This window comes from Dermacentor andersoni, chromosome 10 (genome assembly GCF_023375885.2).
Source record: "Dermacentor andersoni chromosome 10, qqDerAnde1_hic_scaffold, whole genome shotgun sequence".
In the NCBI taxonomy this organism is placed as follows: Eukaryota; Metazoa; Arthropoda; class Arachnida; order Ixodida; family Ixodidae; genus Dermacentor; species Dermacentor andersoni.
In genome coordinates this window covers 107858183-107871996 of record NC_092823.1, presented here as the reverse complement: position 1 = coordinate 107871996, position 13814 = coordinate 107858183, and the positions used below count along the sequence as shown (strand labels likewise).

General features: G+C 45.9%; 1 protein-coding gene across 1 annotated transcript; it reads right to left on the bottom strand.

Annotated features, from left to right (window-relative positions):
• Nucleotides 1-839: 839 nt before the first annotated feature.
• On the bottom strand, nucleotides 840-12599 carry LOC126543596 (dehydrogenase/reductase SDR family member 9-like). The gene is made up of 6 exons (XM_050190704.3): nucleotides 11614-12599; nucleotides 9658-9861; nucleotides 7351-7533; nucleotides 5920-6052; nucleotides 3085-3267; nucleotides 840-1426 (listed from the first exon to the last, which is right to left on the bottom strand). Exons 1-6 carry the CDS (start codon nucleotides 11831-11833, stop codon nucleotides 1231-1233), a joined length of 1119 nt encoding a protein of 372 aa, XP_050046661.1. The 5' UTR covers nucleotides 11834-12599; the 3' UTR covers nucleotides 840-1230.
• Nucleotides 12600-13814: the final 1215 nt, after the last annotated feature.

Sequence of the window (13814 nt, the reverse complement as noted above, 5' to 3'; positions counted from 1 at the left end):
CAGTCAGGCCGCTGTGTTAACGAGCGCCTTAGAGAACATGAGCGATCCATACCAACAGGCACAGGTTCCCATTTGGCTCAGCATTGTAAAATATGCAAGTGCAAATCCATGTTTCGTGGTACCACGATTTAGAAAAAGAGCCGTGACACCACCGCCCGAGAGTTATCGGAAGCGTTTTTCATTCAGTCATTGGGGTCACAGTGCATTATTGTGCCTTCCTTAACCTTGTACAGCGCTGAATTTGGTTTTTTGGATTCTGTCGCATGAGTGCGCTCTTGGGATCGGATGTTGGTGGCTCCACCGCATGGTGCTCACTGCGCATGTTCCTCTAGTTTGAGCTGTCTATAAAGGAGTGACGCAATAAAATGATGTCAGTTGAGAGTAGCGCCTTGTCCTGGTCATCTTTCTTGTGTCTGTTGTTTTGCGCTAAACGAAGTCTTCATGGATTCGCACAAACTAGCCCACCAACGCATTGTGCTCTAAGAGGGATTGACAAGGAATATCGAGGCGCAGGCATGGTGCATTATTACAATAGACTTTCAAAACTTAACACCTTACATAAAGTAGAAAAGTAGGTACGGCGGTATTGAGCAGTCAGATGGGGATGAAACAACTTGCGTTTAAATTATAAGGATTTGATGATTATTATGATGATGATTACATGCAAGGTTTTCGCTGAATTTTCAGAATTGAGATCGACGACTCTGTAGTCCCACTTTTGTACTTTTTTATTTATTCCTTCATTCTATTAAAATCATACCCTAGAATCTAGCTATTATTGCCCACATACCTATTCCCAAATTTTCTTTACTTCATAACTCTTTTCTTGTTATGTTGAACTACTCGGTTCTTGGCCAATCCCCCAGAGTGGGTATGTGCTACTAACATCTAGGGCTCTACTTCTACAACGACCTCGTCGAAGCCTGCGCTCCTCGGGTGGCCGCAGGTTGAGGCATTCTTTTGTCTTTACCGTGTCTCAATTTGATCACCGGTTTCAGGCTAAAAACTTGAAAGCTAGGGTGGAGAAATGATTTTCTAAAAGGAACCCCTTCGCTTTTGTTCGTCTGCAAGTCCCAAAGCGGGCCCACGGGTCGTGGCTGTGGCCTGTTTTATTTGGAACCGCCCCACGTCCCGCTCTGAAGTCCCACGGCCGCGAGTGCCACGAGCGGATAATTTATTCTCGCCACTTCAAACACGTGGTGGTGCGTCCGTGGTGCGTCCGTGGTGCGTTCACTGTGTCTTGGACAAGTCCACGCTTGGTTTAGGGGGCACCATCAACTGTCCCCGCGCCTTGGTCCTCGGCTGGAACGCATTGATGAGCACGCTGTCGAGCATCTCGATGGGCAGCAGCTCGAAGAGGCTGCACAACGCTAAGTCCGTGCTGCCACACCGGTACCGTGCCTTGGGAATCGGATCTGTCAGGGCGCTGGAAGAAGTTACGTGGTTCGATGGATACATATTCATTGGGAGGTTGCTCATCTTGTGGCGAGAGGTGATCGTTGCCATCTCGCCACGGATTCCTCAATTATGCTTGCTCTCCCGACCATTGCCTCCCCGTATTAAGAAGTGCATCTTAATTGTGCTTGACTTGACCTAATTGACGGCTCGAGTGAACGTGGCCGAGGTGCTCATTGCGTTTCCCTCGGTGTGTTCACGATAGGCGTCAGTTTGACAAAGTCAAGCACGGTCTTCAAGGGAAGGTGTATTCCGGAATACGAGAGCTAAGGTTGCTTGTTGTGCGAGTTGGTACATATTTCTGAGCAGAAGTAATGCCGGTGGACGAATAAGAATAAGAAAAACAAGAAGAAAACGAATAAGAACAAAAGAGCAAAGTTAAGGCTACTTTTAACTTCTCTGTGCCTTACTCTCAGTTTTTATTTCCTGTTTTCTATTCCGTTCGCTGAAATACACATTTTGAACAACCATTACACTAGACTGAGCCTTCATTTCAAAGAAAACCACATGATACTAAATATCGATTTATTCATAGTGCAACATTATTCAAAATACCGCTTCATTTCAAGTTTTTAGTGGTTCTCAGGATGGGGCCGGTATTTTCGACTGGATTATTCGAAGTTTAATGGCGTCTGACTCTGTTTAGTACAAATTACAAAGTGGGAAATCCGTGTGGGACGTTTATTGGTGCTGCTTACGCAGTGACCCTTTGATTTGTAGCCTCATGACGATAGCTACATAGGACAGATTGTATCACGTGATGGTAACAGTCATACAAAGCAGCTACTCATGAGTCTGAGGTAAAGTCTGCTATTGTCATGTTGCCACTGTACACGGCGGATTTGGTTCTTACGTCCTTTTTTTATTCTTGCGTTAAGTATTGCCATGCCAGTACCAAAACGTGACGCGACCTATCCGTTCTATACGTCCAACTACAACTCGCGATAAGAGATGTCGAAGGCCGTTGAAACATGCTGAAAACATATTTAAGCTACCATCTTCTTATGCGAAATAATAAGTTGCAATGCCACCTTTTTGGCTGTTTACGCCCGCCCCCCTTTTCTTCTATTACCTCCAGTGGGACCAGTCCCCCTTGCAGACCAGTTGTCGAAACGACAACTGTACTTTTCGTCGGGATTCACTTGCGTGACCACTTGAACATACTGGAGAGGCGGCCTCTTTTAGTGAGCAAAGTGCATGGGTCTTGGGCGTGCGCTGATAAGCAGCAGAGTGCCGTGAGTGCACTTCGCGATTTTTCATTGGAGGCCGATCTTATGCACTGCCTATAAGTGACATCACTGTTTAGTCTTTTCGACATTGCGTTTCTTGTTTAACGAGCCGGTCTCGCGGCCGCGTTTCCTTGTGAACCTACGATGAGTCTTGTGTAGATTCTTACGCTCCTGCGTAATGGGTGACCGTTCTTGACCGTTCTTGGGTGACCGTGATGGTGCCCGTAGAGACATTCATTGTGAGCTTCTGCTTGTGTGTGAAGCCTGTTTTATCGATAGTTTCTTCTTTTCCTTTTTTATCGCTGCTTGAGTAAAAAATTGGGGAAAGCCAGCTCTGACATAGCCTAACGTCATGCGTTTCTACACCTAAATAAAAAAAGAACATTCATTGGAGTCTCACCAGTGGACTGCCTTGGACACGTCGTTGAGGTTAACGTGCATGTACTTCTGGATGCGTTTGGGAATCATGTTCTTGAATGTGTCCAGGTACAGTTGGCCGTACTCTTCCTTCATGGTGGGGCTCATTCTGTTGATGACCTCGTTGATGCCAATCTTCACATTTTCAGGGTCCGTGATCCTAGTCCTGTAGAACAAAACAACAGGAAGGTTCACTGGATGACGTTAACCTCGAGAGAGCAGTCGAAAAAGAGATGCCTCATAATAGAGCCAACGTAAGACAAGTGCCCCTGTCTGAGCATTGCCTCCATACTGAGATATTGATTGTTCATCCGTTGTTAGTCTTAGAAAAGCATGATTCAAGGCTATGAAGTTTGGTACATTCGCGAACAGCTTTCCATAGCAGCGAAGGGAAAGCTACGGAGCCGGAGCTTTTGCACCTGCGTCCCGACACCAAATATACCTGTAGCCTTTAACATCACTTTTGGTTTCATGGAACACACATTGAATAAGCGTAGCATCCACTTGTGACGGTTTCGCCTTCGCCCAAACACGGAAGAGAAGAGTAGGTTAATAAGCCAAACTTAAGACTGAGTGACCTATTTTGTGCTATTTCGCTGTTTTAAGAAATACGCCGATGTCTTCTTTTACCAGCTAGCTTGTAACTAATACGCATGAGAATGTGGGACATTTTTTCAGGAGCGGTCTCACTTGTGCCCACTTCGCATCCGTAGGTTTCCCTTCATTCCAAAGGAGCGTGTTCTTAGGCAAGTTGGTGTTTAGGTTTACTGTTCATTTGGTTCTTGGCGCAAAGTAAGGAGCTTGAAGCTAGAAAACCGGAAGGATACAGAGAAGCGCGAAGTGCCAACTGTTTATAGCGGACCCAGATACAATTTGGCAATGTGTACTTTCCTTGCCAAAGAACGTTTTCCGCTAGTAATACACACATGGATCAGATCTAACAACATAAGTGGCACGCGCTGCCAGAGCAGGGATGTTAGACTCTATTCAGGATCAACAGTCGAAGCATACCAGATGGGCTGTGGCCCATCTGGTATCCTAGTGATGTATATAGAAGGGGACACGGGTAATGCATAACTTGGTTTCGGTTAAAAAACTCTTCCGTTTGCACACTATGCATTCTAGTACTACGTTCTGTACCACACTTAAAGTTCGTCAGACAGTTATTAGTAATGGTTTCTTAAAGGGGGCAACACTGGTGATTTCTCGACGTTAGCGGACCTGGAACAAAATTTCTATCGTGTGTTCTCTTTGGCACTGAGCATCTGTGTCAAACGGTACGCTTGTTACTTAGCTTAAGTGAAATTTTAAATATTGTCATACATGCTCTCGACTAGTACCAGCAAATGAATTTCTTTTACTGACCATGCTGTGCCTGCTGACGTCACCACTTACAGGCAGACAATGATTACTGAGGACCGGGTGTTTGCAGAACAGTTGTTTTGCGCAAACGCTCTTCGTTACAAGGACCATTCTTCTGCTTGTAGGCGAGGCGTACAGTAATAAAGACGACATAACATTTATTGGAATAGCCCATGATATATAGAATGGTTTGTTTGATTTTCGTACATTTCTTATAGTTCAACTTCCGAGCTTGCGAATCTACATTACGGCCGGCATTCGAAGGAGGTTGTCATGCCGATGCTTTACTTATTCACGGAGGGTAGGCTCGAGCGTCAACACACGAAGCGTCTCTTCGCGCTACCCTGTTCAGTTCCGATTTCGATACTTTGTGCTTTTTTTGTAATTCAGAATGTTTTACAATGTGACAGGGTGTTTGATGCAATTTCAAAAACCACTTATCCTTATACGGTAGAAAAAAAGTTGCTGCTCCAACGCATATGTTGGAATCTGTATGTGAAGCGAAGCTTGCGTTAAGCGGTTATTTTGCTTCTATGAAAGTGTCCATTTCATCATAATTTAAGCTGTTCATAAAGCGCACCTTCCAGGCAAGACACGGGCACTCCCACCACGCGACCTACGTGACCCCTTGCGGCCGTGCATTACACGATTACAATGTCGCTTGAATGGCCGGTGTCCGAAACCACGTCCCAGAGACGCTTGCTCTAAGAGAAAAGAAATCGATTTCGAAGGCTATCCTTTTCGTAGATTGCATGCGCTGGAAGCCATTGCGGAGCAGGAAGCAAATCATGGCCGCCATGCTTTTAGACACCTCCTGCTGGCTCGATTTTTACCTTCCGGATCGGCCCTATTCAGTTGGTGAGGAAACAATTGAGCAGGCACGCAGAACCCCGGGAAAGAACGCACAGGAAGCTGAACCTTAACAAAGTAGAATTCGTGGAAATTACGCGCTTGAATGCGTGTATTTGTTTCAGTGAAGACATTTAGGTACTTGCTGTGTAACTGTCCTATTCCGTACAGACTAGAACCGGTCACCGGCAGTACTGTAGGGATAGTACAGATATATAATATAAGCCGATCAGGCGTATCAGTGCTGTCTTGAGTGATAGCCGTTTCGCAAGAAATCAAAGTTCTGGAGGGTGCGCAGATAAAGCGTTGAAAAGCCGGAGATGCCCTTTCGTAACACTGCACATAGGAGGACGAAAGAGTGAATGGCGAATATAGCTTGGCGTTACGGGGAGTTTTGTTCCTAGATCCAATTGGTCCGAGCACGTGTCCCAGGCTTGGTACTTCGAATTTCGGGCCAAATATAAGGATGCCTTGGCTTAAAACTTCGAAGTGAGGCTACATATGATGTCGCTTTCGTCACCGCCCCATAACTTTTATGCCTAACACCGATGATTGCTTTTTCCACAACGTTCTTTGAGAAGCGTGAGCCAGAGATAAAGCGTCTCACTTGTACAGCATGGGCTCCACGGTGGACACGTTCACTTGCCACTTGTACAGCTCACGCCGCAGACCATCGGCGAGCGAGCACAGCGCCGCGGCCGCGGCGGACGTTCCCACAGATCCGGGTATGGACATACGGCCTGCATCGACGACCGGGTGAAACGACAGCCGCGCGGTCAACACGAGCACAAAGAAGAATAGACAGCACAAGTGCTTTGATGCTCCTTGACGCCTTTTGAGCCACACGTAGCGCGAAGGCGACCTTTGTATAGAACCGTATCTCACCGCCACTATTCTGAAGAAAGGATCCAAACTAAACCTGCGGGAATGTCCCAAAGACGGCCGAGAAGGCTCGTAGATTTGCTGGAGCTGTGCGGAGGCAGAGCTCCAGCAGGACCTTGCGAACGCTTATGGTGATGAGTAGCGTTATCACTGCTGGCTAAGCCAAGGAAGCTAGATAACCTTGAAGAGAATTCACTACGCTGGAAATATAATGTGTAATCGTTAACATGTGGCGAGATGGTACAGATCTGTGGTGAAATGAGGGTGACTTGATCAACAAATACGAGGAAGAATGGAAACTAAAAGAGCCTGTAGTTTATCGCGCTACCTTAATTTCATCGTTGATTGGTACCTACTCAGCAAAGTTTCATGCGAAAAAGCAAAAAAAGCAAGAGAAGATGCTTAAAGCTCGATGGCTTTGCAAATGCGTCCACGTCACAGACAGCCCAATGAGTTCAAGGACGTCACTCGGTAAAGCCAAATCTCCCAAATTTACTCCCGTCCTATACCATACTGCAAAGACCTTTTAACGCTTCTAAAACGGAGGTAAGCTGGTGTAGAGTCCTGGTAGAATAAAGAATGGTACAATAGAGTAGTTTAGCATTGCGTGACTGTTATACTGCTGCAATTCCCGGTACAGCTCCCCCCTCCCCCTCCCCCCCATTTATTGCGCATGCGCACTCGGTTTCAGGCAGAATAAGTAACTCTTGAACGGCAACGCTGAGCTAAAATACTCTAATAAGGAAAACAGGAGAGCAGAGGAAGCCGACATGACAACCACTTTTCTATTTTAAGTCTCCTTCACCCCCCCCCCCCTCTTAGTTTCTCACGCCAGTGCTGTCTCACACACTCGGTTTTAGCAGGGTTCTAGACAATAACTTATTTCATTTTATTTTTGTTCAGCTTTTCTTTCTGAAATAGAAGAAGCCCAGGAGGCAAAATGAAGGTCTGCTTCACTGGAAGGGCGTCCGGATCGCGTTTTACAAGGTGGGTAGGAAACGCGGTTAGTACATGATGAAAGCACGTTAGACGTTTAGTTAGCATCATGAAATTATGCTTTTTCTCTTCACAATAAACGACGTTTGGCACATAATTGCCTTGGCGCCCACGCGAGCTTTAGGAGATTAAGTGTTTGTCCAGGAATTGTTAGCCCTACCATGCACGCTGGACATGATGACGATGCGGCCTTTGCTCTTCCTGAGCAGCGCGATGCCCTCCTTGACGAAGCGCATGGTGCCGGTGACGTTGACGGCGACAAGCCAGCGCAGCTCGTCGTACGACATCCACTCCAGCTCGCCGTAGTTGGTCACGCCCGCGTTGGCCACGATGCCCCACAGCTCTGCGGTCCAAGCGACCCCTTTGTTACGCGCGCTGCGACGAGACGTCCAACAGACGCGCGTCGGTGGGTGCGAAAGTTCGAGTCGGCGGCCATTACTTGGCAAAGTGATAGCTTTAGAGCGAGCATCTTACTTTGGCTACCGTTAGCGCTTTTTTCGGACGCAGTATCTTGTACATTGGAGAGAGCAACGCCATTGCGCTGGTGACAGCACTCGTCCTCCATGGATGGATGGATGGATGGATGGATGGATGGATGGATGGATTGATGGATGGATGGATGTTATGAGCATCCCCTTTGGAACGGGGCGGTGGGTTGCGCGACCAAGGTCTTGCTATTATACTGCCTAATGTCCTGCCCAAGTTAAAAAAAAAGTAAAGAAGAAACAAAACAACTATGAACTCACCCAACCCCATTTTCTGACCTCCTATTGCGAACTTTCCACTCCTCCACTACAGACGCCACCGGCCTCTGGCGGCTGCGGGAGAGCACTGTTTGTGGCGACGGCGGGAATGGAAGAAGGCAACCGCCTTCTGCGCCACTGCTCGCGCTGCTGGAGGCAACACACGTACATCGAATTCCCTTTATAGTCAATATACTACCGCTAAAAGTGCACCGGCTTTGTTCCCTTCGATTTATGCAGTGCAACAAGAAACACTACCTGAATATTCTCATCATAACATATATATATGGTCCTACAAGTGCATCATTCCTTTAATTAAGGGAATGCTTTATAGAAGCTGTATTCATTTCGAAACAAAATTGAGAGCGCTGCAGCCTGGACGCGGATGTGAGGAGACAGGTCATTTATGATGATTATTATTTTCATATCTTTAGGGCTTTCTTCAGTGTGCAGAAAAAAAAAAAAACGCGTAATAGGTGATGTCATGCAAATAGTTTTATTAGGTATCTCATAGCACGTCATGCAACGTTTTAATAAGACGAACGCGCTAAAACTATACTCAATTTTCTGCATAATGAAATGCAACGATTTAGTTTGCTAATTTCAAAGTGGCGCAATTTATTATGACTACTCGGTAGCTGTTATCAGCCAGCGTCTCACCCTTCATCCGTGAAGGCGATATATATTAACGAATGAGTTGTTTGGAGCGAGAAAGACAATGGTTAACGTAATTATTGACAGCCGTTCAAGGAGCGTGGCTCCACGTCATTGTTTTTCACCCCCAATCGCTCATTCAGTGAATCCATTATTCAACCAATCAAAGGATCACTCAAAAGTAAGTAACTTTATGGACCAACCACTTAATCACTTTAACGATCACTCAAGTAATCAGTGTTTTAATTAATGGACCAGTCAAACGTCTTCCGTCCGTTAATCGACAAGTCAGTCAAAATATCAACCACTCATTTTAAAGATTCTTCTTGTATCGGGAAATTCAATGGGTCGGTCCAAATATCGTAAATAGATGGGAACGCTATGAAAGTCGCTGCGCCTTCCCATGATCTCGGAGACCCGATGGCAGGTGATGGAGATCTCCGAGGTCCTTCAGTTTAATTATTGATGTATTTATGTTTTCATAGTAAATCTCTTTAGCAGTTCCAACACAAGAATGGGCCGACAGCACAAATGAACGATGGCAAAGGAAATAAACATGTACGAAAACAATGCACTGAGGGTAAAAAAAGAAGATAACCAGTCTCATGTAAAATGAACACGTGAGGAAATATCGTAGTTTAAATTGATAATAAAGGAGAACATTCTAGGCGACTCAAAAATTACTGTACGGGCAGCGATTGGATGTTGTCTGGCATTCGAAACCGTAGTTCTATTATCCAGGAAAGAAAGCTGTATTTAATTAAGTCCGTCCAAGAATGAAATAGATATGTTATATATATATATATATATATATATATATATATATATATATATATATATATATATATATATATATATATATATATATATATATATATATATATAGATATAGAATATATATAGATATAGACAGTTCATGACTGTTTCCATAGGATGATAACTATTCAGCACACGTTAAGCAGCGGATCAGAAATCCCCATAACCTCCGAGATCGGGCCGTGCTTGCAGGTAATCTCGAAGGCCATGAGCTTTTTCCCTTCTGCTATCTTACTTGGCCAGCTGCGACCCACCTTTATCGCCGAGCTGTGCGGCCACCGTCTTGTATGCCTGCACGATGCTGTCCTCCTCCATGTAGTCGAGGGCCACCACGTTGACCCGCATCTCCTTGAGGACAGTCGCCCCGTCCGAGCCGGGGTCCAGACAGCCGGCGTACACCTCGAAGCCGTGCTCATGGAGACGCCGGGCAGTGTGCAGACCCAGCCCGCTGTCGCAGCCTGGCAGTTACGGGGTGAAAGCTCGCGGAAGCATGCTTGGCGAATCACGTGTCGGCAACATTTAACTGTTGAACATGTTAAACATGTTAAGTTAAACACGTGAAACACTTTAGACTGGTAGAGGGTTAGTGTGTTGAAAACTTTCCTTTTGTTAATATCGCGATAGTAGGTTGATTAGTGAAAGAGAAAATGAAGGTCAAAGTTCATTTTTTATGTTGACGCCGAAGCACCAACGCCAGTACGTAAATGGGACGTCACGGTTTCCAAAGTATATAAAAAAACTGGACTGTTGTGGACTCAATACAATTTCACAGAACTTGCTAAATCCGGTGTTTGACTCTTTTAGAAAACAATGCACGCCATCTTTGTCGATAAACATTTGATTATAGGCCCGTAGAGATGCAGTCAATATCTCTGAATACCTGGACAGCTTACGTGCAAACTTCTAAGACCTCACCACGTCCTTTCTTTCTTGCGTCTTTAGTCGCATATCCAGCCTCGTCTCACGATAAGAGTGCTTTTATTTTTTTGTTTTTTACAAGGGTAATTTACAATTACACCTCAAATTATTTTTCTCTTTAATGTTCCGTCAGCAACAGGTCATGAATGCAAGTACACGTGAAACTGAACATGTATGCATTACCCAGCTAATCACATCGTCTTAGTCCACCTCTCCTTATCCTTCGTATCCACATGCCCACTGTTGCTGTTCTCTGACGCATCCTTGCCGCGAAAGTCCTCATCCGTCTGGGCACGGTGTGAACCGTGCACGCTGCAAAGCCTCCGTTTCTGTCTCTGAAGTGCGAACGACTGTCACGCTATCTGAACCGGACAGTCCTGCCATTCGAGCTGAAGCCTGCCGTAAGTGCCGCGTGTTCCGCGAAGTGGGAGGGCAGGGACAATTGTTGGCAAGGAGGTACTTTCTACAGGAGGTACAGTAAGTCCCCTCCTAATTCGCCATTAACAGGACACGTTCGAATTGTGAGCAGTGTTATACGTCCACATACGGAGCTCGTTCGCGTGGCATGTGATCTCGGCATACTCGTATAGTTGCTCAGCAACTGGGGTAACTCCTCGCTGGGCAACTCCTCAAAGTCAAACAGTCGGGGGGCTTTCGATTAATGCTATGCACACTCTCGAGCAAAGGTTTCAACGCAAATGCTGACGCGGAATACATTTTTCCCTATGTAACCTCGGTATGCCGACTGAAATAAAGTGGTACAGACTACGTGCTTGTGTTCGACCAATGCAACGTATTGAACAACACTTCAGGAAATCAACGGCACAAGAAGAGGCGGACAAAAAGAAAGATACCACAGGACGGGCGTTTACTTCTGAGTTTATTCAGCTTCATATTTGTCCGCGTCTTTTTGAACCCTTTGCTCCCTGAAAAGCTCTCCAACTATGTATCAAACCATGATTGAAGAAATGACACGTTGCGGAGCTGTGCTAGAAACATTTGTAATTTTTTTTTGCCGACGTCACGGTCTCCAAAATTTCGCTCGTGACTGCGCATGAACATTTAAGGGACAAGAAGCAGAGGTGAAAAGATGAGAAGACCCCAACAACAGCGAACCAGCGAATAAGAACATTTCATTTACGTAAACACGCAGCACGTGATAACATCGACGTCTTCGCGTTCGTCTGCATTCTTTTTTCACCACAGACACAGAACACTACAGGGCGCTAAAAAAAAAGAACGGACATTAGAGGTGGAAGGGGAACCGGTCCGAACTCCGGCTCGGATCTCACCGCTGACGAAGACGGTCGGATGCTTGAGCCGGACCTCTTGGCGGTACCGCCGGTCCATGAGCTCGGCCAGCTGGAAGCCCACGATGCCGGCGAAGATGGCATTCGAGACGAATCCGACGAGGAAGCGCAGAGGAGGCGTGATGCTCAGCACGAGGAAAGTGATGCTGGAGAGCACGACCATGCCTAGCAGGCGGTCTCGGGCACCGCCGGGTTGATCCATGGTTTGCCAGCGTGGTCCGCCCCAAAGTCGCCACGGGTGGCTCTAAGGCGGACGGAGGCGAGGCTCCTCCTCGCATCCGGCGTCTTCTTCCTTCAAAGAGGCGCAGTGATCGTGAAATCTGCCCCGAATGTTGGCTCATACCCCGTAGTGGGTGTGAGTGACAAGTGGTGAGGAGGACAACAGCAACAACACACTATAGGGCTTTTTCACTACTGCCGTATTTGTCCAGGGCCGTCGGAGCCCTGGACAAAGGACCCCACCGCTGCTAAACCCGGTCAAGAGCGTCCAAGAAGACTGTGGCGGATTACAACAAAAGACCCTGTAAATAGAGACTAGTAAATATATTTGTTGATGATGATCTTATTTCACACAACACCTGAGGATAGATGATTACGATGATGATGATGATGAGCTTGGATATGTGTTACGGGTATAAATTTCGAAATCTCTACTTATAATGAATAAGTGAACCGGAATAAACTATATATCTGGTTTCGTAAGTAGTCATTTTGTTAAAATGACTGTCTTATTTCGTCTCTTGTCAACGATATTTATTTTACGAAGTTTATGCTTCCATGCCTCGACTCGTAGGAACTGTCACTCAGGACTTCCTCTTGGGTACTGCGCCATTTGTTTGCGAAATTACGACCTTGATGTGTTTGTTTCGCCTAATTTAGTTTTAGTTGGGGCTTTATTTATTTGTTATAATTTATTACCTAATTTGATAATTTATTTACTTTCTACGATCTCGTTCTTTCCTTTCTTAACTTCCTAATCTGATATAGTGCTTGTGTCACTGGCGTTTCATGAAACGTATTTTAATTTTGGGACGCGTAATTCCTGCCTATTCCCCCGGCATGGGGATGGTTGGCTGACAGGCTTTAGCTCGATATCGCAGTCGTGTTTACATGAAGGCGACAGTAGCGTAAGTGCCGCATTCGTTGGCGCCTCACGTGAATTACTTTGCGACAGCGTTTGCACGTGGCACACGTTCCTTCGTACGAAACAAGCGAGAACCTGTTTCCAGCGATGTGCGTTCCACCAGTGAACGATGGAGACTACATAGCGGCAGCCCCTCAATACCACACGCCACGTGATGTGTTAGGAATTCGGTAGGATACGCCAGTTATCGCGTTCATGTAAACGCCACTAATGAAGCGGAAGCCAAAGCATTGCCGATAGTCTCAAAACTTTTATCATCACAGGGCTGGTCGGGCGCCCTCCCATATGGGCACAATCTGTGGAGATTAAACTATAGATAATAATTTTTTTATTCTGTCGGATTTTTCTTCTTAAGAAAAAGAAATAGCATTTTAGAATGAAGCTTTAGAGAATTTGTTTTAAATTTTTTTATTCCGTGTATTCTTTCTCTTGGAGTCTCCTCACCTGAAAACTGCCATACAGGTGTTTGCTCAGCCATGCAGGAATTTTCAATTGTTCCAGGGAGATTCTCTTAAGTTCTTCAGACGTTGCTTTTATGAATTTCTTCTTGACAATTATTAACTAATTTTAGCAGGAACTGCAATTTTCTGATACCATCCTAATCTTGGTCGATCCCCTGCAGTGGGCATGCACCATCATCGATGTAAAACGAAACAAAACGAAGCCGTAGTCACATGGTCTTCTGGCTGGCATGCATTGCTAACGACTCGTGGTGTTGATGAGAAAGATGTTTTAGGGAGCAACAGCACATTGCCTGACTGACGGCATGTTAGCCTAGCCTAACTAAATGGGAGCAGAACCACTGTATGGTAATATGAGGATACGTAGGATAATGCTTGACACTGCAATAATAGTTCTACGTGTGGCCTCCAAGATCTGCAAGGCGAGCCGGTGCCGTCTCGCATGGCACGTGCTTTGGTTACATTAGGTGCCACACGGCGGTGCCATCAGCGTTGCTGCACGTGTGTTCGTCATCGGCATGCGCGTACTCCGTAAGGGGCTGTCCACGTATGGTAACTCTATTTTTGATTGGTTTACC

Bases quoted from the DNA above. Each gene is read 5' to 3' on its own strand.
- LOC126543596 (XM_050190704.3), bottom strand. From the start codon at position 11,833: ATGGATCAACCCGGCGGTGCCCGAGACCGCCTGCTAGGCATGGTCGTG. The intron at 6,053-7,350 runs GTAGGGCTAACA...TCGTCGATGCAG, and splicing joins CATCATGTCCAGCGTGCATG to GCCGTATGTCCATACCCGGA. The intron at 1,427-3,084 runs GTGAGACTCCAA...AACTTCTTCCAG, and splicing joins GTGTCCAAGGCAGTCCACTG to CGCCCTGACAGATCCGATTC.